This window comes from Sinohyriopsis cumingii, chromosome 10, assembly GCF_028554795.1.
Source record: "Sinohyriopsis cumingii isolate HCF-2022 chromosome 10, ASM2855479v2, whole genome shotgun sequence".
Taxonomy (NCBI): Eukaryota; Metazoa; Mollusca; class Bivalvia; order Unionida; family Unionidae; genus Sinohyriopsis; species Sinohyriopsis cumingii.
In genome coordinates, this window is record NC_142970.1 from 12030335 (window position 1) to 12055102 (window position 24768).

Here is a 24768-nt window from a genome sequence, read left to right on the forward strand (position 1 = left end):
TGGCGTTGGGAAATAACAAACATACACATAAAAGGATGGGCACACGTAACACAATACTAATTTAATACAGATCATCAAAACTTCCAAAATAATGAAGAGATGTAAGGTAAAGAAGAACATCAAAATAAAACAAAAATCAGTGTATGGTTAGAAAGTTACCAATTGTCTATGAATAAGTGGAATATATTTGGATGCAATATAGCAGCACTACAGCGCTATAGACTGAGATCATTGCAAGGAGTGTTTCATATTACTTCAGCTGGAGGATAGCAAATTTATTTAGCTTGAAGCTTTACATCCCGGATCAAATTTCTTCTCCAAAATATAAGGATTCGAAAGCATTTGTATTCAAAAGGAAGATGTTTGAAAGATGCACTACTACTAATACTACTGCTATTAATAAATTAATAATTTCTTGTAATACAGCCCATCGACCCAAATTAGAGACAAAGTTTTCATACGGTACTTCAGAAATGAGCTTTCATGGTAAACTGATGTTCATTAAATATTTTCATAACTTGAGGTAAATTAAAATATTAATAATAAGCAAATATATTATTAAATTCATGTGTATAGAACAGTATTAATACTAACGTGGAAGATTTTACATATTTTCCATCACATTCCCCTTAACCTTTACCGCCTCACTAATTAAGCTTTCTAAAGTGTTCTATATTTAAATTAAATTACAAAGATGAAGGTGAGAACCGTTTTTGTCTTTCTTCTTTTTGTTGTTTTCACTTTCCTCTTTTTTTTAATATTTTTTTTTTCTTCTTTTAATTAAGACAGAGCAAGTTATAATACACTGAAAATTATTTTCAATTACAACATCTTTGCTTTCGTGATTAAGTTATCCTACGATCCTGTCTAAGTATGATCAGCCAGTCATGAAGCTTCATTTTACCTAAATACACGTCCTTTCAGCGTGTGGTTCCGGGAAGATGAAGTCGTCTTCTAAATGGGAGCATAAATGGAATTAAAGTACCAACGAAACCTGCTAAATTCTAAACTTTTACTTATTATCAAGAGTGTTAAATGGAAGTCACTGTGATCTATTTGGTCGCATAGTAGGATTTACCGCTTCTTGATCGTGTATACAATAGCATAAGAGAAATGGTCCTACTGGCAAGCAGCGGATTTTATCTCTTGAGCGTAAAATAGACGTCACAATGAGCTACATTTGCCGATGCTTAGTTATAACTTCCAAGATGAATGCATCGATCAAGACTCATGATCGTTCATGTAGCGAGCGGTGCGTGAAATGATGGACAAAACAAATGGTGTTATCGAAACAAAACCCCTTGAAATTATGATCCATAAAAGGTCTTAGTAAAATAATCATACCATTTTAATTTTCAGTGCATTTTATAAGAGGGTCAAACAATTTCTGATAGCAAGGAAGTTATGTTGGTTTTACTTTCATTTGATTATTTGATTGTATTCTTTATTGCTTTTATACGTTTGTAAATATTAATAGTGAAGATGACTTGTCATTATTTACGTTACCAAACAGTGCACAGAGTCTATGACATACGAAATATCAAATAAGGACCTTATAATGGTGTAGAGTGTTTATCTCACTTGGAAATGTTTTTTATGGAATCAATTGTTCACTTTCTTTCGTTGCCATTTCCTCATGTCTGCTACAGATGTCTGGGGACCGGGACAAGCAAAAGAACTAGTCGGAATTGATATAGCAGTCGCATCGCCAGTGTCCTTGTGCTGTGGAAAAATTAAGTAAAAACTTCATTAGTACTTATATATATATATATATATATATATATATATATATATATATATATATATATATATATATATATACCTAATGATTATTTCGTGTGCATTGCGTATACAATATGGTATCAGGTGTTTACATATAAACAACAGTCTGATAACACTAAATATTAGTTGTGTTGCAATAACTACATCCCCATTAAATGATGAAATGTGTATTGTATGCAAATTATGAAACAAAGTATGTGTGCAATCCAAAAGTCTATTTAACGTACAAGCGTTTCTGATTTTTGTCTCCAACATTTAGAAAAATATTTCGATGAAATCATCACAAAATACGTATTGGCTGAGCTTATTGTGATAAATGCCCTGCCATCTCTTCTGAGTCGTATGTACTAGTGCCTCGGTTTAAGGCTTCTAAAAAATAAAAATAAAATATGGGAAAAAAGAAATACCTCATAATGTTCCGAATGAATAACCCTGTATTATTCAAATCGGCTTTAGGAGATTCCGACTGTGCCATAGCACGCTGTTTATGCATGCAACATTTAAGAACTGTTCCGAATTTCAATAATGTTAACGGTTCATTCTTAAATAATTATATCAGCAGAGATCAAAAGAAATAAGTTATATGTTATTCAAGACAGTGGTATATTTTTATGGAATTGTAATTGAATATTGGCAACAGATTAAATACAAAATTAGTTACAGGTAAATTCACATCTGTGCGTGTCTATTTGTCTTTCGTATTTAGGTAAAAAGCATTTACTGAATATTCGATCTTTTTTAAGCAACAGTTTCGTGTGTAGTTTGTTGAACGTGCTGGTTGTTGTTTAATACATGAATATCATAGTTTCCCTTTGATCTCATGGTACATAAATATGCTTAAAACGAAAAGCGGTTGGGGAATATCTGTTGAGCCACTCGTTCATAAACATCGTTTTATCTTGAGGGATTGATATTAAGGTAAGCCATGGATTGCCATCAGGATCCTAGCTTTATTGCACACATTTTACGCCACCTGATTTTCGACATTGGTATTAGCATGCAGATGCAACAGTGGAAAAAGCTCAATTCATTACTTGAGAGTCTTGGAAATGACGGGATACTATAAATGACAAGAATACAACGACAGAAAGACACTTCTAAATTATCCAATATTTTTCCTACTATGTTAATCCAATACAAGTTAAACCCAGCTCAGACGAAAAAGCCACACGTTCTGGATGCAATTGTAAACTACTACCGCACTTGGTGAATATGTTCCATATTTCGTAATATCTGGAGCTGAAACTTTACATTTGTATTAATTTCATGTAATTCATTCCATTCCATACAATCCAACTATCAAAAATATTTATAACAAAATGACATGTTTAGATTAGGGATTTCCGAGGTTTAGTGCTGTAATTTCTGTAATGAAACGTTCATCTCTGGGTTATCGGGTTGTTTATCCACAACTGTGACGAAAAGTAGATATGTTGGAAAATCATTCATGTATGTGGTCCTCTAGGCAATAATGAAAAAGAGAACAATTAAGAACATGGTCTCGAAAATCATGACAGAAACAACAGCCAGTTCGTGGTCACAATGTTTTGCTAAAATATTTTTCGTTATGTGCTAAATATGTGTCTATAGTATGCATATATGTTCAGAGAGAGAGAGAGAGAGAGAGAGAGTACTAAAGACGATGATTTCTTATTGATATTCGAACGTTGGTTACATTTTTTAGTCTTAGACACTGCCTCTTGAAACTGGGATGTTAATTCTTTGAGAAGATCCTTGAATTTATTTTCAAATGCGGACTTTCCACTGAAGTCATACATTGTCTTCCCTGCTACAATTAATCCCAACCATCCATTCGGTACATAGTCTGCTTCCATTTTAAGTGGCACTATCTTCTTTCGCAGTTGGTACGCGTAGTCGGCTTCTGAAATACACAAGTTTGCATTTTAATGATACGTATACAAGGCACAGTCTTAAGTTGAGATGAAAACTAACCACCACACAATAAAATGTACGCCCATGCTGAAACAGACTCTTGTTTCGAATAAACTACATAGAATAGCATGCAAGTCATGAAATTATAGGCCATTACACGGTTATTATCTCCCCTTTAAACACCAGAGGTCGTCTCGGTGCGACTCACTGCCACCTTCGAATAAATATATAAATGCGAAACTTACTAAGGCATTTCGCCTGTGTAGTGGACTTTTAATGAATGCAAGGCACCTTAGTATGCTTTAGTTTCTAATATTTTCCTTCGACTAGATAAAACCAACGTTTTAACACTGTTTACGGTTATATATCCATTCAGTTTGTCATGAGATATAAGACTAGTTTTGTGTCTGTAAAACACATATACTCAAACAATATACCATAAATGCAATGTTTAAAGGCATCATAAATGTGTAAAATATTTTAAATATTTATGTAAGTCGTGGAACTCTCTTCGGGTCTTCTACTTCTAAATGAAATTTCACAAATCAATTTTATTATACATTCGTGCGGTTTTGTCTAATTTAAAACAAATATCTTATTTCAGAAACCATATACATGAGTACAATTTGATTTAATGGAGTTAATTAGATCGTCTATATAAGTATTTATTTTCGATGGCCGTATTTTGTTCTCAGTGCTAAACTATGTTTCCGGAAACTTCAAATCTATTTCTTTGGATGCAGGTATGAACTACGGAATAAATACTTACGGATGGGCTGACTCAGTGTCAAATCAATATGCCCTGTTTGCAAATAGTGGATGCATTAATCTATCCTTGTCAGAACAATGTATCGTTTCTTGTAACGTTTTTCTGATAGTAATCACCGGGTTAGTTTGTAATACGTCTTAGCTGGAGCTCAAATTATATTACTCCATTCCTAATAGTGATTGCCCAAGTTTTAGTCTCGTTCGTGCAGGCCACATTAGATCACACAACAACACACACAATCCGGATCAAATTAATAAAGACGAGCGTTTGTAGAGGATCGAGTGTCGTATATGGTTTACCTCAAGTACTATTTATGCAATTATGACTATCTTTGCAAGGGTCTGAATTTCAGTACCATGTCTTGTTTTATACTTATTTCATTTGTATACAAAACTTAATCGATTTAAACTTCAAGAATGTTCGGGGAAACTAGGGCCTGTTTTAGATACAAATCGTAGCGAGCATAAGGCTGGGTAAGTAAGTGATTTGTTTAACCGTAAGCGTTAAAACAATGGTTGTTCACACATTACCGTGTTTGCAATGTACACTGCTTTTATACGTCTTCGATGTGCAGATTAGAACTACATCTGCGAATTCTACAGCCTCAGCCATGGTTTGAGTGACGGAGCCAAACATGTCGTCAATGTCCATCCAAACAGAATATCCATTTTCCTTGAGTTTATCTTTGATCTTTATCAGCTCATTCCCATGATTCCTGTCGCAACTGATCATGATGTGTCCCTTCTTATCCCTCGTGCCAGTTGCACCAGTGGTAAACCCTCCTTTGACATCAGATTGAACTTTGTTCCGGTTCAAATAGAAATTGACTAGAAACGGGAAAGCAGATGAAACGATATGTACATACAGTAGTTTTTCAACATGCTTCCGGAGTCTACTGTTACGTATAAACTGTTGACAGAATGGATATGACACTTAAGTGGCTCTGGAAAAAAATAGGTAATTGTGCTATATCCTTTCTAATTGACTACAACTTCTCAGCATGAATTCAAATAGAAACGGTCATGACCTCATTTGCAGAGAAATAAATCTTCAAAAAATGCATAATCGGAAATGGAAGATATGCACATTTGGGAAACGATTAATGTTGCAGGTAATTATTTGGCTGCGTTCGTTTTCAATAGAATTTCCTTAGCTAAAGATACACAGTAAATTTGCAGCTATATCCTTGTCATTACGTCCAAATCTAGTCATAAAGAAAAAGTATTTAAAAAAACTACTGATGACCATTTGTCTATATGTTGTTCCAACTTGATCCCAGGCTACACCAAGGATTAAGCAATCATCTTCTTAAGTATTTATATGATCTTTTATCCCCACTAGACGATATGTGTGCACATTTAAAAACATGGAACCTGAATCCCGAAACAGTATAAACTAGTACTTGCGAAAGATAAGGAAATAGCAGGATTTCAAAGTTCAATACAAGAATACAGTGTATTTCAGGCGCGCAAGGAGACGCCAACTAAGTTATAAACAGGACATTGTGTACGTTAGATCATGCGTATCACATTACTGAAGATTGAATCAAAAGTTCAAATCATAAATATTTGATACATTATGCAAGCATTTGCAAAAAGATAATCATTTTATTACTGCACGAAACACGACAAAAAAAAACAAAAAAAAAAAAACAACGATGTTTTACATAGTCCCGTGCAGTATATGCTTCTATAACAGTTTTCATCTCTGCTCAGTTGCTTCTCAAGTTATTCCAGAAAATAGTGCTCACTTGTATGTCCAATACTTCGTATATAGTATAACATTGTCTTTGTATTTAAGAAATAACTGTTGCATTTGTATGAAAAATATTCTTGCTTTCAACATACTTGTATCAAAACTTGATCATGCTGGTCAAAATGCCCAGTATGCTTATATGTGGTACAATTAAAATCAAGAATATATTGTATTTACACAAACTGTTAACATGCTTGTCTTTTCTTGTTTAAATTTAGTGATTTCTTAGGATTTCATCCGTCTCGTCCATTTTAATATATAATATCAAACAGGAGCGTCAGGGTGGCATAGTGGTTAGAGCGTTCGCCTCGGATGCGGGAGGTCGTGGGTTAGATCCCCGTCCGAGTCATACCAAAGACTTATAAAATTGGTACTAACATCTGCCTCGCTTGGCGCTCAGCATTAAGAGGTTAGTGTTAGGACTGGTCGACCTGGTGTCAGGATAATGTGACTGGATGGGACATCATGCTATATGTCTGTGGCATAATGCCACTGTGTTAGACATCACTATAAAATGTCACATTGCAGACATCGTAGCAATATGACTGAACAATTGTTAAAGCTACGTTAAAAATCCACACACATACACTGTCAAACAAATGCTCAGCAGCCCTCTTGTTAGTTGATACCGGAAGAGTTTGGTAAAGTCAAATGTGACAAAAAGGTCATGTCGATCAAGCAACAATCACTTGTCAACACTGATCAGAATAAAAACTGCTATATCATGCAAAGACCTACAACGTTACGCTAAGACATACAACGACACAAGGATATGCAAAGACACCCAAAGGCATACACAAATGCGTACAAAGACAGGCAACATGACACAAGGACTTTGCTATCATTCCAGTGAATTTATTATGTAATGTCTTTCTTCGATTATGTTTGTTATGCTTGTGTTTGCGTGTATTTATTCACCTTTGCGGGACTTTCTGCATGCAAAATCACACAGAGTCTCGAAAATATACAATGGCATAACATGATAAACAATGACATTTGTATCTTTCTGTTTAATTTATTTTTTAATGTATTTGTGTGTTTGTGTCGTGCTGATCTTTGTTTACATTTGGAGGACTTCTGCACGTTTGTATGTCTTTGTTGCTACAGTCGCCACACAGCAACTGACACAGAGATGCCCACGAAGAGAAACCACAGCAGTCTAAACCAGAACCAAGATTTGAACGCCTCAGACTCGGTACTACGGAGTCTGTCCATGAGCAGTTAAATTCAGGGCGACAGAAGCAACAGAGTCAATTTTCAAAACGTATCTTTATTTAATGAATGAAATGCACACTAAGTAAGCGAAAAATGCACTATATATATATATATATATATATATATATATATATATATATATATATATATATATATATATATATATATATATATATATATATATATATATATATATAATTGCAATGGTGCGTAAATTCTGTAGATTAGGTTCTGTAGAATAATGTTACAGTGCTTTACGTACTGGTCAGCGTGACACGTAAACATGAGGCTTGACGTATGGATTAGACCCGCCGTGAGTTGTTGACTGCGAGGGATGGAATATGTTCTGCTTTGGGTATGAATTGGATTTTAATCAGGACTCGCGCTGGCAACTGTTTGAGCTGATAGAGTGCAGTGTTAGCGCAAGGTCAAATGGAGTAAATGAGAATGAGTTGAGACAAACCAGTGAAAACGTTAAGACGTTGTGGGCGATTTGAAACAGGCGTCATAATGTAATATTTTCCAGAATAGTTATTAATTCAGGCGGTCTAGAGATAATTATCATTACTTCGAGGGGAGTGTTAAAATTTATGGCAGAAATAGAAGTAATTTTGATTGGAAAAATTAATCAAGGGGGAGCCGTTCTCAGACGGAATTCAGATTTGGGTTTCCAACGTTATCTCCCTCGCTTATATCAGCCAGTCCAAGTTTTTTGCCGAGGGAACGTCTGAGGGACTACGAGGAAATTTGATAAGCAATTTGTCTGGTTGAATAAAACGTGCAAGGGACGGTGGATATGGAATTTTAGAGCCCCGTTTCAAGAGAAGAGACAAAGGGAATTCTCTGATTATGTGCGAGCGAGGACTCAAAAAGGCAAGGGTATTTTCAATTACATACAATGTGTTCATTGATGTAAGTTTGTTTGTATGTTCCAGAAAATAATCGTTCATGTTATATGATTCCTGTATTGCAAGAAATTGTATTTCTTCTGATACAAATTGTGTGAATATGTAAGCAATGTTTTAAATTATTTGTATAATTTATGATGAGGATATATTTTTCTATACCTGAAAATGTATGTCAATGAATCGCTAATTAACAAAGTATCGTAGTTAGGAAAAGGTATGAAGGCCATTGTTTCGTATGTAATTAAGTTTTAAATTATCTTCAAACGAGAATTAAGGAATGTGTGCCGATTGGCTTAGCTCTGCCGGTAATTTTTAACCATAGCTGGGCTTTAATAGTATCTGAGAAGTTTTATTATGTCATGACCTCAGTTTGGATGGCAAGAGCAGCTAGAAAGACATAAAATCACAATTAATAGGGAGTGTTTATTAAATGCGAGCTGGTTCTGTCTAATATCAATAGACGATATCTGAATCAGAAGCGTGAGAATATTGCTAGATCTTAGGAGAAGAAATATCTAACACCTATTTAGGTTGTATACTATATTTTTATTTTGAAGGAAATAGCTCCATACTGTAGCTCACAGTGGAAAGAGCACAGGTTGCTACCAAGACACTTCGTGACCCGGAGATGCAAGAGAAAATGCCGATCTATGAAAACAATCAACTTATCAATATGCAAAGATGATTGTGAATAGTCACAAAAGGCAAAGAACTACATTTTATAGCGGACACACAAGGAGATGTGAAGAGTTTATCGCTAAGAGTGATTTAGAAAAGACCTGATGCACCTGGTGACGCGTACAGGCCGGCAATTTGAAACCTATCAGTCACTAGGCTATATAATGAAATTTGTTCTATCAGTTCAACAGAACGGCGAATAAAATGACATATATTTTGTAACTATATTTCTAAGAAGACGAGAATCATTCAAATATGTTCAATTTGCTTCCATATATTCAATTGATTAAATTGTTATATTTTTCATACGGGGCCTGGAGTTTTTCTATTTTATTTCTGTTCAGATTTTAAATATTATATTCCTTAATTTCATATTTATAACACCATGGTGGCGTATTTGGATATTTGATTTTTAAATAAGAAAACGTTTTTTTTTTTTAATACTGTTTATGAAAAGGTTTGTCATTTATTTAAATGAGACCAGCATATGAAAAGCAGCCAAGTTTGAATTTTATTTTCCTAAGGTCTGTAGAAACAAGTTTAAGCAACTCTTAAATTGTGTTCATAACTAATACAAGCATTGTAGTCATTTGCAACTCTTAAATTGTGATCATAACTAATACAAGCATTGTAGTCATTTGCAACTCTTATATTGTGTTCATAACTAATACAAGCATTGTAGTCATTTGCAACTCTTATATTGTGTTCATAACTAATACAAGCATTTTGTCATTTGCAACTTTTTCAAATCTAGGCGCTGCTTTACGAAATATGTTGATGACATACGCGATATCGTGTTTAGAAGATGAGTCTAATATGTCGATGACATACGCGATATCGTGTTTAGAAGATGAGTGTAATATGTTGATGACATACGCGATATCGTGTTTAGAAGATGAGTCTAATATGTTGATGACATACGCGATATCGTGTTTAGAAGATGAGTCTAATATGTTGTGGTTTGCTGAGTACGACGTCTTTATGCTGGTTGGGCTTCTTATCCAGACTTGGTATTTTGAGTACGGTGTATGAATCGTCAGAAGAAGTCATTGAAAGATTTTAAACGGATTTTCCGATTCGATGGAAGTTCTGATATAGTCTCATGTACTCGTTATCTCTTTAAGGATCCCTTCTTATCCTGCGGACTGTCAGCTAAGCCTATTTCTTAGCAATGCTATAATTTCCTGTTCCTGTTCCTGTTCCTGTTATTCATGACTGCATTTATATACATGATTTCGTATGTGTTGTGTAGAAACGAACACTTCTTCTTATCTATCTATCTATTTATCTATCTATCTATCTATCTATATATATATATATATATATATATATATATATATATATATATATATATATATATATATATATATATATATATATATATATATACCATGGCATGTAAAGTGTTGGCATAAAGCAATTTGATATACCAAAAATATTGGTATATCAAATTGCGATCCGCTCATGGCGCAATGACACGCATATATAGACATTCTCGCGACCGTTTGCAGTTGATTCTAGATCAATGATCAATTTCCACACATACATCGTTAGTGACGTATAAAAATAACGATAACAGTATTAATAATCACCGTTTTCTAAATGAATTTAATATGGTACACATTTTCATCACAATGTCTTCTGCTTTCTGTTCCCCCACCCATCTCATGCATAACTGACAAATTACGCAGAAAAGTGGAGTGAGAGGAAAGAGGAATTTGGGCTGGATTAAAACCTTGAAATATAAATACACCAAATAACCTAAGATAATATGTTTCGTCGTACTTTCCTTTGGATCTATCTACATTGTTTATCAATGATACAAAGTTGCAAATCATGTTGACATTATACGGTACATATCTCGGTTATATGGTACACATGCTGTGATGTTTTTAATGTTTTGTTGTTGTTGTTTCTTAAACATACAATAATGTTCTAAAAATCGATTATTATTAATTAGATATGAAAATTGTCAAAACCGTATCGCTCTCTCTTTCTCTCTCTCTCTCTCTCTCTCTCTCTCTCTCTCTCTGGACCATCGAAACCAGATACAGACTAAAATCTATGGCATGAGGAGCGTATATAATTTTCCTTCGTGTCATCCCATGATGTCTCTGGCCGTATGAATGATGGTAAAATATAAGTCAAACCGACCAAAGGATGAGGGAGAGCGAGATGGGGGAGAGAAGGATGGAGAGAGTTTTATAGTCAAAGCGACGAGAGAGAGAGAGAGAGAGAGAGAGAGAGAGGTTATGGTTAGTATGACTGTTACTATAACAAAGTACTGACATAGATCAAATGTAAATATATTAAAATATTTTATTACCTCTTGTTGGTTCGTCATTTCGCTTAGTTTCTATTCCACGTTAATTTCCATGCGTCGGTACGTGAATGGCTAAGCGTTCATGTGTGATATGTGATGTGATGTGAAGAAAAATAGAAATTAAAAAGAAAACAATCAACTTATCAATATGCAAAGATGATTGTGAATAGTCACAAAAGGCAAAGAACTACATTTTATAGCGGACACACAAGGAGATGTGAAGAGTTTATTCTCTCGGTAAATACACAGCTGCTTGTAGTATATCTTAATAACCGTTCAAAGGGTAAGTATATGTAATTGTATGCGATATAAATAACATAACTGTACAATATGCATGCTGTATCAACAATATACCACTCGTTGTATAAATGTTTCATTTAAAGGAAACTCGGCAAGCCTCGTCAACTTTTAATGAAACATTTATACATCTCATGGTATATCCTCGATTTAACAATGCTATGCGAAACTAAATATAGATTACATGTCTTCTGTGTGTGTGTGTGTGTGTGTGTGCGCGCGCGTGTTTGTGCGTTTTCGTTTGTCTTTGCACACCTTTGAGTGCATTCTCAGTGTTTAGCAGGACTGATCTCATACAGCCAGGATTTTCCAAGCTCTTTTACACGACCTCATTGAAGAAATAAACCTCAGTTAACATACTGTACCATTGTTATTACTTCCTGCTTGAGGCTGGCTTGACTGCAGCATTTCATACTGGTTCATTTGTTTCTAAACGTTTAGGAGACAGTAATTATGAAACTGTGATTTATTGTATAAACAATGAGTTTTCAAGGATGTTTAACGGTAATGATACCTTTATTTTTGTATTTCTCATTCCTCTTCAGCTCTTCACGAAGTAGCCACAACGTCTCATCAGCCCTATCCTTGCTTTCTTTGTCCTTCGATGTTTTCTTAAGATTTAAGAGAATGTCAACAATATTCAGTTCTTCCTCCTGCAGTATCTTCTTCCGGTTGTCCTTGTCAAAGGCAAGAAGCCAAAGGGCTCCCAACGCCACTGTATTTAGATTCAGATTAATAAACTATATAAGGATCAATTATAACATATGTTTTAAAGTTTAGATAGATAGATAGATAGATAGATAGATAGATAATAAACATGAAATGACTATGCAACTGAAGATTTAACGAAGAGATTAGAAACTCAGCATTGAGACATCCTAGCTGTATTAGAATGCTCTACCCAGTGTCTAAGTCGTCTTCTTATAAACGAAGGCGCGACATAGAGCCATGTACATGTAAATAATGTATAAAGATGGTTGTGCACATAGGCTAGACATTTTAGTCATATCAGGATGTTTATATAGACTTTAAGCCCCAATATGTTCAGTGTTAGACCTTTTGTAGGAATGTTGAAGACATATATGAAGCAATAAGCCTATTTCTCCATCGTGATTAGTATTGGTTCATTTTTTCCATATTAAAACATTTCTACCTTTCATCTTTGAAATATATATGTCACTGTGTAATGTGGAAAGTCCATCTCCTCCTAGATTTTCACGGTCTACGTGCACACCAAGTCACGTGACCCAAGTCTGTATAGTTTTGTGGTACCTTTTTCATCTGCCATTATTATTAAATGCTATTTATTTTCTCATCGTGATGAAGAAAAAGAAACATTCTCTTCAAGTTTTGATAGAACGACTGTACCTCTTCATTTATCAGTTGTCCTATAGATGATCAAATTTACATTTAGGTAAAGTAACAAGAAGAGTAAACAACTGTAAAAAATGTAAGCAGAATATCGTGAAAAGGTTAATTTACCTCTTGTCTCCTCAACTATTCCAATCTTTGCCAGTTCAACTAAATGAGAAAGGCAGCCCATCTCAACAAGAAGTTTCTTATTGGCATGATTTCTTGCCAGGTGTTGGATTGCTGCAATAAAAATACTTCACTTGTTATTGGTTATTATTGAGGGAAATTGATATTTAATTTAGTTTCAAAATCACGGGTGATATGTGTATCAAAAGCATGATGTTTGAATTAATACAGGTTAAAAGAAAATGCTCCAATAGCTGACATGTTTAGCGTTAAACTGACGACCTGTGGTGAATCTTGCCGCCCACTAGGCTGTCTAGTCGCGGTATTTTGAGTGGAGAAAGCTTTTTACTCTGACGTTTTGTTTTCAGATTAAGGTGTAAAGGATATTCAACGTAAGTATCTAGCTATTTTTTATTTTGGACACATGCTATTGGTTTTACAAACTGGTGATTATATCTGAAATTATACCCAACGTTAAATTTTACGATATTAATATTTTGAAACTTAGCTAATTTCTCGTATCCTTTTTCAAGAAAGTGAGGATATTTCGTTCAATAACTGAAAAATGATTGATTTGTTAGCATATAAATTGCTGTATATATATAAATTCTAAATAAAAGCGTTAAATCTATCTTTCTGTTTAGGTCAAAATGAAATATTTTATCGCTGAGGCAAATACACGCCTATTTGATATTCTGATAGCTCTGTCTGTTTGTCCCTTTCCTGACGCGCTGCCGTAAGTTAAGAACACTGTCAAATTATATTAACCATGCATAAGCCTCTGCGAGATTTCTTGCAACATGTTCCCTGTCCTTAGGGTCCATTTGCAAAGATAAAAAAGTGACTACAATATTAATTTTAATTATCTTGTGACCAAACTCAGTACATTCTAATATAGCTGAATATTGCACATTATTTAAAACAGATCTTGATTTACGACCCCATGTCACTATTTGGGGTGGCGTTTACCTCGGGAGTGGTTTCTACTATAAATATATTGGGATCTGCTATGTTAAGTCATTGCATTGGATCTGATTCGTATCTGGTTTCTGCTCAGACTAGGGCATGTTCACAACCAATCGCTGCTTCAGTAAGTTGTGTTCCATTAGTGCGGTAAATATTGATGTTGTGACCAATCTGAATTGGCAGTATTTCCTTGTGTTTTCATTCCAAGCTCTTTTATGATATTCCTGTCATAAGAAAGATTTAAATGGTTAATGGTATCAATTCTGGAAGTGATCCCTTAATTTTGTTCCTTGAGTATTTGCATATTTAACCTTTCGGGTGAATGTGAATATTCTGAAAAAATTAATTATTTTTCTAATAATCTACTTACTGATAACTGTATATTTCTATTTTGATGGGAGTGGATGGGTTGGGATGGGTTATGAAAAAAATATATGAAATCTTCTGCATACAGATAGATAGATAGATAGATAGATAATAAATATAAATTTTACAATTCGGTATGTATTTGTCACCAGACACAACAATTACTATTCGAAACGGGACTCACTCAGTGTACATTCCCATGCAGACCATTCTTCTAAATCCACCGAACATCGATGACTTGGTGTCTGCAGTGCAGTCTTTAATGTTTGCAAGAACATCTTCAGTAAATCATCTTTTCCTTGTAGAATCGCACATTCGTTTTCATCGATTATATTAGCCAGAATAGCAAGCGACTTGAAACGATCCAACATTCTCTTAGAATCCAGATATGGACTGACAATTGCTACGAATCCATGTTTACGAAGCGGAGTAATATTTTCATCCCTGGTTGAAAGAATTTGAACAATTGACAAACTTATTCCTATCAGCTTGCTTTCACCTTTATTCTGTGGAAAGAAAAATAAAAGAAACGAAAGAACACACTGTAGCAAGGGTTTGTTTCTAATTCAGTTCTATGGCTCTGAAAAAGCCGTAAGCATCTAGCAAATTTCACAAATTCAATAGGTATCCCTTACAATCACATTGTCAGTAGCATTGTATACTGAGCACTTCCTTAAAGCATTTACATATTTACGTTAACTTTCCACCAGCTAAAAGTTTATATGGAAGATGAATTATATAGACGATGCATCCGAATGAAGCTGACCCATTCATTAAACATTCCGAGGTGTTATCGGGTCGTCATGGGTTGATGGTTAGCTTTAATTACACTTGTAACACATTACGGCTATAATATATCGATGAAAATTAATATAATTGCCTTTCCTAAGAATACATAGAGGAAGCTCACACACACGGACTACCAGACCCACTCTATCTACTGAACAACCACGCTGGCCTCTATAGGTCAGCATGATGATAAATTAAGGTAAAGAGTCATTGAGTCAGCATATGCCTTAAGAGAATCAAATATAGCAGATCTGGGGACCTGTATGATGCCTTGCGGAAAGTAACATCGCTAAAGATTGCATCCTATGTTTCAAACGATGTTTTTTGATTTTTTATTCATCATTGCCGAACTTGCAGATGTCATTGACATTACCCATCTTAGAATAAAATAAGAAAAGAATTTCAAAGATTTGTTTATCGTCAGAAGATGAAAAAGCTTCTTTTCGAAAGCATTGAGAAGAAGAGAGGAGAAATCGAGACATGAAATTGGTGGCGGTCACTGATATATAAAGTGAAAGCAACGAAACCACGGCATATGGGAAGCAGTGTTAAAATGGCTTTGATTGACATTAATACTGCCTGCCAAGCATGATTGACCTCCGGTGTTGCCAGGTACTGAATTAGCAACTATTCCACTTTTCATGTGATTTGAACAAACATTGTAAATTACAATATGATATTTAAATTTCGCAACGCAAGCTGTAAACTCTAAAGATGTGTTAATACGTTGTACAAGCAGCCATCATTGCAGAAACTAGAGCTGAACAGAAAGTGGTGTTGTCAGCGAAGCGAAGGCTTCGTGAGATATTCAGTATCGGTATGATGATATTTATTGTTGCTGCACCCGTATATTTGGGCTTTAAAATTGTAATATCCCCATACGTAGATCTGTTTCGTCCCAACTCTAAAATTAAAATGTTTCGATTTTATGGTACTTTACCAATATTATAGCAATTCGTATCGTCATAAATGTTAAATTAAATAAATCTTGACAACAGAATCAGTATTTGAATAGTGATAAAACTGATGGTCAGCTCAGATGCAGCGATACATGTATATCGTTGCCACAAATTTAATCTCCTTTTGTAGCGGCGCCAGTTGCAATGGTAAACTTCATATATGTAACGGCGAAACTTTCCGGTTACATCAACACAGGTTTGCATTGCAATGATAATATTATCACACTGCAACGGTACCAGTAGATCCAATACTGTAAGTACATCATATACATATATTACATCACGTGCATATATTGCGCTTGCTTCACTATTAAAACACATATCAGGTTCGAGATACAAACGTCAGGGACAAACTACAAACTGCTGAAGAGGCCGTGAAAGAGGACATTTGGAGAAAACGATTCACTTTATTGTACTGAAACTTGTGACAGAATTACGTCGGATTACAACCTTAAGAAGCAATTTCGTCTTCTGTGCTGAAAATGAAGTTATAGGTTAGAACTGTTTTCCAAATACAGATTTTTAAGACTATACTGCCTGTATAAGCTTCCAAAACTAATAGCCAAATAATAAAGAGCTAATTTTAAGACATACACTCGTTCTGGCTAATAATGTCCATCATTCGAGCTATTGATATTTCAATAATAGATGTTTTACTATATATATGTTCTAAACATTAAAATCATACTGCGTGCTCGCACGTGAACATATATGGTTGTTATATTTATTCATAGCGTACCAACTATGTTTTCATTTACATAGGTAATATTTTAACACAGATGGCATAACATAATAATAACATATACTCTACGTTAAGTTAATACGAGTTTTGCGTGAAAATTAGAAGCATCATTTACCATGTCTTCCCCTTGAATGCGATCATGAAAATACGATGTCAGCATTTCTTTCAATGCGGTGAGAAATTTGGGTTCTCCGATAATATCATACGTGACATCGGGACTGCTGTCCGAAAAATTCCACAGGATCGACAATGCTGTCAGCATTACTTGAGAAGGCGGTTTTATTGCATTGGTTCCTTGCCTTTTAGAACACTCTTTCCATTCATCTATTACCACTTTACATATTACACCGACAGATTTGGTTCTTGACAACTGCTTACCTGCCTCACGCCGATATTTGTTAAGAACGGCAGCTGGCAATGGACCAATTCTCTCTATAGTATAATAAAAAGCGAAGAAAAACTCAAAATGTTGTCGCAAAATTGCTTTCCTTTCTTCCCCTTCCTGATCTGAACTTAGAAGACAATGCATGTATTTGATTTCATTATTCAAAAATCGAAAAAGAATAGCTTTGCGTGACTGTATTTCTTTGACGGTCCATTCTTTTTTCTCATTTTTCTTCTTCTGTAATCTTTCGATAGTATCCCTCTTTTCCACATTTGTTGTGCAAATTGAGCTTGTTGACTTGTCGTAACGTATGTCGCGGGACATCGCATGTTTCTTTCGAGATCGATATTTTTTTTCAGATTTGGATGATTTTTTCAAGGATGACCTAGCCACCAATGAATGTGATGTCTCCTGTACGTTGCTATCTAGAAGTAAAATAAATGTCCATTTATTTAACATTTTAATAAATCAAATCTCAAAAGTCACAATTTCGAAAAATAAAATTAATAGAAAGGGCATCCTTCCTTACTTTTAATGAGGAAATTTTCAAAATATAGGAGGTAATTTTGGATAATTTTACGAACAGACAAGATGACATATACAAAGTTGGCACGATATTGAAAATCCCAAGAAGGAACATGAACATTACTTACCTTCGTCATGGGGCCAATTAAATGAATTTCTCTACAGCGTGGAATGATATGAAAACGTAATTAAGATAAGTACAGTATTACAATCGTTACTCAACAGTATTAAGAAGCACGAAACCTTTGTGTTTTGAAACATTACACTTTTCTAGAATATAATAGAGATGGAAAACAACAGGTAGTTAAAAAGAAGGTATTTAAGGTCAAATTGATGTTACAGAAAATCACGACAACGTGATGCTTATCTCAATTTTCATTCACAGACTGTATAAAAGCGATTCAAACAAATAAGGAAATGAGAGAAAAAAAACCCAGCAAATTGCGGATCATTGTATTTGTACAAGAAAAGCCAATTTATATATGAAGTAAAGGTGAAATCTTTTCAGAAAACTAATGTCTTGATGTTAAATAATCGGTTAGCAAAATATAATACTTTCTCGTTCTAAACAAGCGGCAGCATTACAACACCTTACCACAATTCTTCAATTCGCTTTAACCCTACACCGGACCTGGATGTCGCAAAATATTTCCTTACTTTCAGGATCAAATTTTCACTACTAAACCATTGTGCATTCTTGAATACTACACTTTCAAAGTGGTCATTAATAACTCGTGGAAAGGATACAGATCTTCTACAGCCAGCTAAATATGGCAGTCTAGGGTTTGCATCTGGTTGAAAGGATTTCGTCGACAAATAAAATAGTTCCAAATTTACACAAAAGCCTCACATAGCCTACGCTTGTTGTGTTAGCTGTTTGCCAGCTCTCATATTAGCATGGAGCTGGTGATGTTGAAAACTACTTGTTTACTGACGAAGTCAGTTCTGTGGCAGATAACAATAACGAACATACCGGCTGGAATTGCCGTTTTCAATGTGGTAACGGTCTGATTGATGCAAGTATGTCATGGTACAATCAAATGTATTGGTCTTAAATGTACGTTAGGCGCACACGAGAAAAGGAATTACATTGCGCAGCCTGTTTCAATATATAAGAAACACCTAGAATGCTAATGGAGTTATAAATTTTAAGAGACCATGCTCACAATACAAATGAAAACATTATGGTGAAATTTCAACAATGCAAAGCAGATTGAAAGGTGTAAATAGACTACACTGCTGATGGTGACTATATAACTGTGTTTAGACTAAGATTTGAATCAAAATAAGTACCATTGTTTTACAAAGAACAAATTTACAGAACTCCGGTGACACGTTTAAATTTAAGAAAACAACTACATCTGCCACAAACAGATTAAAATATATACGACCCAAGATAGAACGATTTGAAAGTAGGTGTTTAACTGTTGGCGCTAAAAGGTGTTTTAGGCAACGTCATTGCAATTCCTCATAGCCATTTAATCAAGAAATAAAGCTGCCAGTGGTTGCTTTCGATATAGTTGGATTTTGATATCTATATCTGTAGTTAAGTGTTTAGAATGTATCGGTAATATAACTTGTCAAAACCGCTACACTAAATTATCGATGTGACATACCAGATTTGACAGGTCACCATGGTATCAAGGTGCCATTCATCATAACCAACCCCTTCATGAAATGACGTCATTGCGCCATCTGTACGAAATATTTATTATTAATACAATTAATTCGTTTTTTTTTTTAAATCTTTTTCTTTTCTTTTTTGTTTATGTTTGGTCGCTTTGCAAAGAAATTTGTTTTCACAATAATTTCTTTGTTACTGAGAATAAATGTAGACTATACCTGTACCTTTCTTAATATGACTCTGTGTGTGTGTGTGTGTGTGTGTGTGTGTGTGAAGGAGAGAGAGAGAGAGATAGAGACTGTATGATGTGAACATCTCGCGGAATCAGCTGGTGACTATCACCTGTTGCTTTCGTTCTAGATTGAAACGTTTATTTCATTCAAAATCTTTAATCATTTGGTGCAACATGGTACTGAAATAATTAGAAATGTACCATCTACTCTTCATTTAAATAAGACCATTTGTGCCCATGATACTAACCACCGACAACAGACTTCACCAGGGCGCGATATTAAAGTTGTGGAAGTTGATGTTTTTGTTTTGTATGAAGTTTAAGCAAATACAAAATCGGCGAATCCTCACTGAATCTCATATTCAAAGACATGTATGTTAAAACATTGATTATTAGATTATAATGTGACAGTTGGACCCGGATGTCGATACGTATTAACAGAGTTGACAACGTCCATTTATGTTAAGGTCAAAATTATATTGCTTATTTCGACAATTTTACACCCAGGTTATTTGATGTGATCTTTCATCAGCAGAGGTGACAACGTGATCGTTATTCTTTCTGAACTCGTTATCTAGTTAAGGACCGCATTTTGAAGTTCTGACTACATTAGGAACTCGAAGAGGCATATTTTTACATATCATTGAAGGGCTTCTCCTGAAATAATTCACTGCCATGATTAATTATGTGTAGTGACTTGAAGTTTATTTTGAATCTGCTAAGTACCTTGCTGGAAAAATCTTACATTCTCTACAGAGAATCCTTATATAACCAAACAAACACTGATAATGTCATATTAAACCGACACACGCTTGGGACCAATATTACCTGGAGAATTAACGAGTTTATGTTATTTTCAAGCACCAGTCTGTACTACTTAGAACATACATTTTATACACAACGGTGGTATGATACGTCAAGCCGAGGGAAGGACTGATCGATTCGATCGCAAGGTAATGAATATGTGTTTTCATGAATAATTCGGTATCTAAGACAGGTACGGTACCTGATAAGATTAAAAGGTTACACGACCAGTGCTCATCAACGAAAAATAAAACACATTGAAAGAGCTATGTTAGGGACTTAATGTTCGTAATCATTTACTTAAGGTACAACCACACCTCTTGTTCTCCCGATTTTGGTGGGTTTTGAGTGTTCTATTCCCGCAAAAATATCACAGCTGCGTTCTGACAGACCCCTATCAGTACGTACATGTACATATGTATATCAAAAAGAAACTAAAACAGTGCGTGCAGATTTACCATATATACGTGTCGAAGTGGGTGGCAATTTTGAACTTCCTTCTTCATTGATGAGTTTACTTGATGCAGAACATCCCATGTTGTTGATGCCTATATGTAAAATAAACAACAATAAGTAATTCAAAACTAAATTTGTGTTTTTATTTCCATAATTAATGCAAACATAATGAAATCATTACTTTGTCCTACATATATGATACATTTATGGGTGTAATATGTTTTAAGCTGTTTCATATTGCATAATTGTACACGTAATTTACTTTAATTTCGATATTGCAAACTTAGTGATAATTTCCCATGAAACTTAACTGATATATTAACAGATAGATGTATCGATAGATTATCACGTTCAACTCTTCATTGTCTACTATTTTTAATTAGTTCATAATCATTATCATCATTGTCATACATTGGATCAACGTGTTGCAGATTAACATGCATCTAACTCAACATACTGCTAGCAATGTAATGAAGCTGTATGCATCTAACTTAATATGCATAATGCCCATTCAAACTGCTGGTAATGTATGACAGCTGAACGCATACAAATTAACGCATATAATGCCCAATTATACTGCTGGTAATGTATGACAGATGTACGATACAAATAAATGCATATAATGCCCAATCATGCTGCTGGTAATGTATAACACCTGTACTCGTACAAATGAATACATATAATGCCCAATTATATTGCTGGTAACGTATGACAGCTGTGCGATACAAATGAATACATATAATGCCCAATTATACTGCTAGCAAGGTATGAAAGTTTCATGCATCTAACTCAGCATGCATCGCGCCCAATCCTACTACTAGCAGTGAACAAAAAGCTGTATGCTTATAACTTAATACGTATAATGCCCAGTCATACTGCTGGCAAAGTATGAAAGCTGAAGACATATACACGTACAATGCCCAGTCATACTGATAACGATGGATGAAAGCCCTATGCATCTAACCTACCACCTATATTGTCCAATAATATTGCTGGCAATATGTGAACGCCGTAGGCATCTAACCTAACATGCATCATCCTAATCATACTGCTAATAAAGTATGAAAGCTGTATATATATATATATATATATATATATATATATATATATATATATATATATATATATATTATAAAATAAACAACACCAACATGTAGAATGTGTCTTTGTAATTTTTTTTTTTTTTTTTTTTTTTTTTTGTAATTTATTTTCTTTTCTTCTAATAAGCGTGTATTATACATAATACTAATATTACTAAAACTGTTTATCTCTATTTGTTAATAAATCGTATATATATATATATATATATATATATATATATATATATATATATATATATATATGTATATATATATATATATATATATATATATATATATATATATATATATATATATATATATATATATATATATATATATATATACGCGTACAATGCCCAGTCATACTGCTAATAAAGTATGTGAGCTGCATGCATCAAACCCAGAATGCATACTGTCTTATCATAATGCTAGAAACGTATAAAATCTGTATACATCTAAATTAATACGTATAATGTCCTATCATAATGCTAGCAACGTATGTAATCTGTATGCATCTAAATTAATACGCATAATGACCAATCATAAATGATAGCAACGTATGAAAGCTGTATACGCGTAACCCAACACATAACCCAACACGCATAATGGCAGCCAATCCGGGCTGACTCATGCGTGTATCGAACCCGCAGCACCAGGATTTCGATTTCGATGCTCTGCCATCTGAGCATCTGCATTTCCCAATCTGCAGTGAATTGGGGTATTGCATCGGGCAGTGTGCCGTACTAGAGGGGTGTGGGTTCGTATCCTGTCTAGCTCAACCCGAGTCGGACTCCATGAAATTTCCTTCCACGAATGGTTGTTTACCGAACTCATCGCGTAACATTCATTGTGTTGATTTGCATTTAAAACTCAAATGAGTTAAAAGGAAATATTTTAAAAGTGATATGGAACTATGTTGAATTGCGTGGAGTGGAACGGATTCAAACGTCAAAATTTGATATATGTTTTGTAGAAATAATATCTCCTGAAGCTGCTTTTTGTGTGCAGACAAACGATATAATGTGGTTCTAGTTACGAAAGCGTTTTAATACATTGCTAGCTATATCATGAAAATGAAATGGGAGCTAAATGCCTTTCCTAAAGATATAACGAAGCAACCGACCCTGGCAGGCTTATGAGCCTATTCAACACTTAATCTTTGGAATACGAAACAAACGCTACAGCAACTGAGCTACCACCTCTCCCTATGCAGTATTTAGAAGACATGTAAACAACTTTAAAGGTGGACACGTTGATGACTTTGAGTCATTATATTTTGTTTCGCTATGCCTAACAAATAAATAAAATAAACAACGTTTTTTTAAAACTCGACCTCTCTCAAACTTATATCAGGCATCTTTTTATACTTGTGAGTTCTGCACCTAACTTGGAGAACTTCAGAGATGGATCTAAAACTTTTGCGTCGCGTGATCAATTTTGGAAAGCAGTGGATCGTTTACGTGAAAATGACAAACTTGTGTTTTGTTTATGCCTGAAAAAGTGAAAATTAAACCATAATTGTTTGAAACAAAAAACGGGTTCGACTTACCAGTCAATTCATCGACTTGTTACATAGACACACACCCCGGCTTTCGGATCAAACTATTTGATACACACGGTGCAAATAGTATGTAACCTTCAATTGATTTTCCCCTAAAACGTATAAGCTGCCGTATTTATCAACTTAAAACAGGGCCACATTTTTTAACAATTGCGCGTCTGCCTATATAAACTGTTATAAAAATTAGACGTGTGAGCTGAAAAGCTGTGTGATCCGACTATTTATTTCCTAAAAAAAGTAAGCTCAATATACAAAATTCTCGGAAGTACGCTAGCTCGAGGCTATTACATTTCCTGTCGGCCTAGTATATTTCATAATTTAAATAATCCGAAACCTATTAAAGTTTCATTTCTCACCAGCAACTTTTATATAAGCTATCGTACGTAATTTTCAAAAATCTGAATGATCGGAAGATTTACAAGACTACTTTGAGCTAACGGCGTAAATCCCCGTGAAACAACAGTTTTCCTAAGAGCCTAGAATAAATTATCTTAAAAAAATTATTTCAAAAAGAGGCTGCAGTGATCCAAACCAGTAATATTTGTTCTTTTGTATGGCAAGTTGTATTTCAAAGGCAGTTAGTCTCAGCTTCCCCTAACCGTACATGTCCCGTTTTTGATATTTTGACATTTATGTTGGTGGGATGGTCACTGAAAGAGAATTACTCGACACTACTATGACAACACAAACACACATACACACACATACACATCATCATCATCATCATCATCGTCGTAGTCCTCCTCTTCCTCCTCCTCGTCATCATCATCAAGGCCTTATTTAGTTCGCCAAGCGTGTGGAGTCATCCCGACCCAATCGATGTATGGGCGGTATAAGGACGCACATGCGGATAGGTCCGATAGGATCTTTGCATTCGCAAAGACATATATAGTGATATACACGCAATTTCTGTGAAAATTAATCATCTTCCTGCCAATTTCATCCAGGTATGGCTCGATGAATGGTTTTTAAGTTAGCTAGGAGTGGTGATAAGATAATTCCCTATGCCAATAAAGCGCTATTTCGGCGATTCCCAATGTTTCGACAAGTCAATAGCTCGTACTTCACAACTTCACTACCCAACATCAATATCAGAATATCAATGGGGGTAACGTAAATCAGCCTTATTTACGTATCATTACGTATCATTGTAATGTCCCTATCATGATTAACCACTC

At 34.6% G+C, this 24768-nt stretch overlaps 1 protein-coding gene across 1 annotated transcript; it reads right to left on the reverse strand.

The window, feature by feature from the left end:
* On the reverse strand, window positions 1-23700 carry LOC149789602 (uncharacterized). Its single transcript, XM_089973338.1, has 9 exons — window positions 23579-23700; window positions 20950-21039; window positions 17037-17731; window positions 14616-14937; window positions 13103-13213; window positions 12135-12335; window positions 4975-5271; window positions 3458-3664; window positions 1-1722 (listed from the first exon to the last, which is right to left on the reverse strand). The coding sequence occupies exons 2-9, from the start codon at window positions 21026-21028 to the stop codon at window positions 1679-1681; spliced, it is 1956 nt and encodes a 651-aa protein (XP_089829464.1). The 5' UTR covers window positions 21029-21039; window positions 23579-23700; the 3' UTR covers window positions 1-1678.
* Between the last annotated feature and the right edge of the window lie 1068 nt (window positions 23701-24768).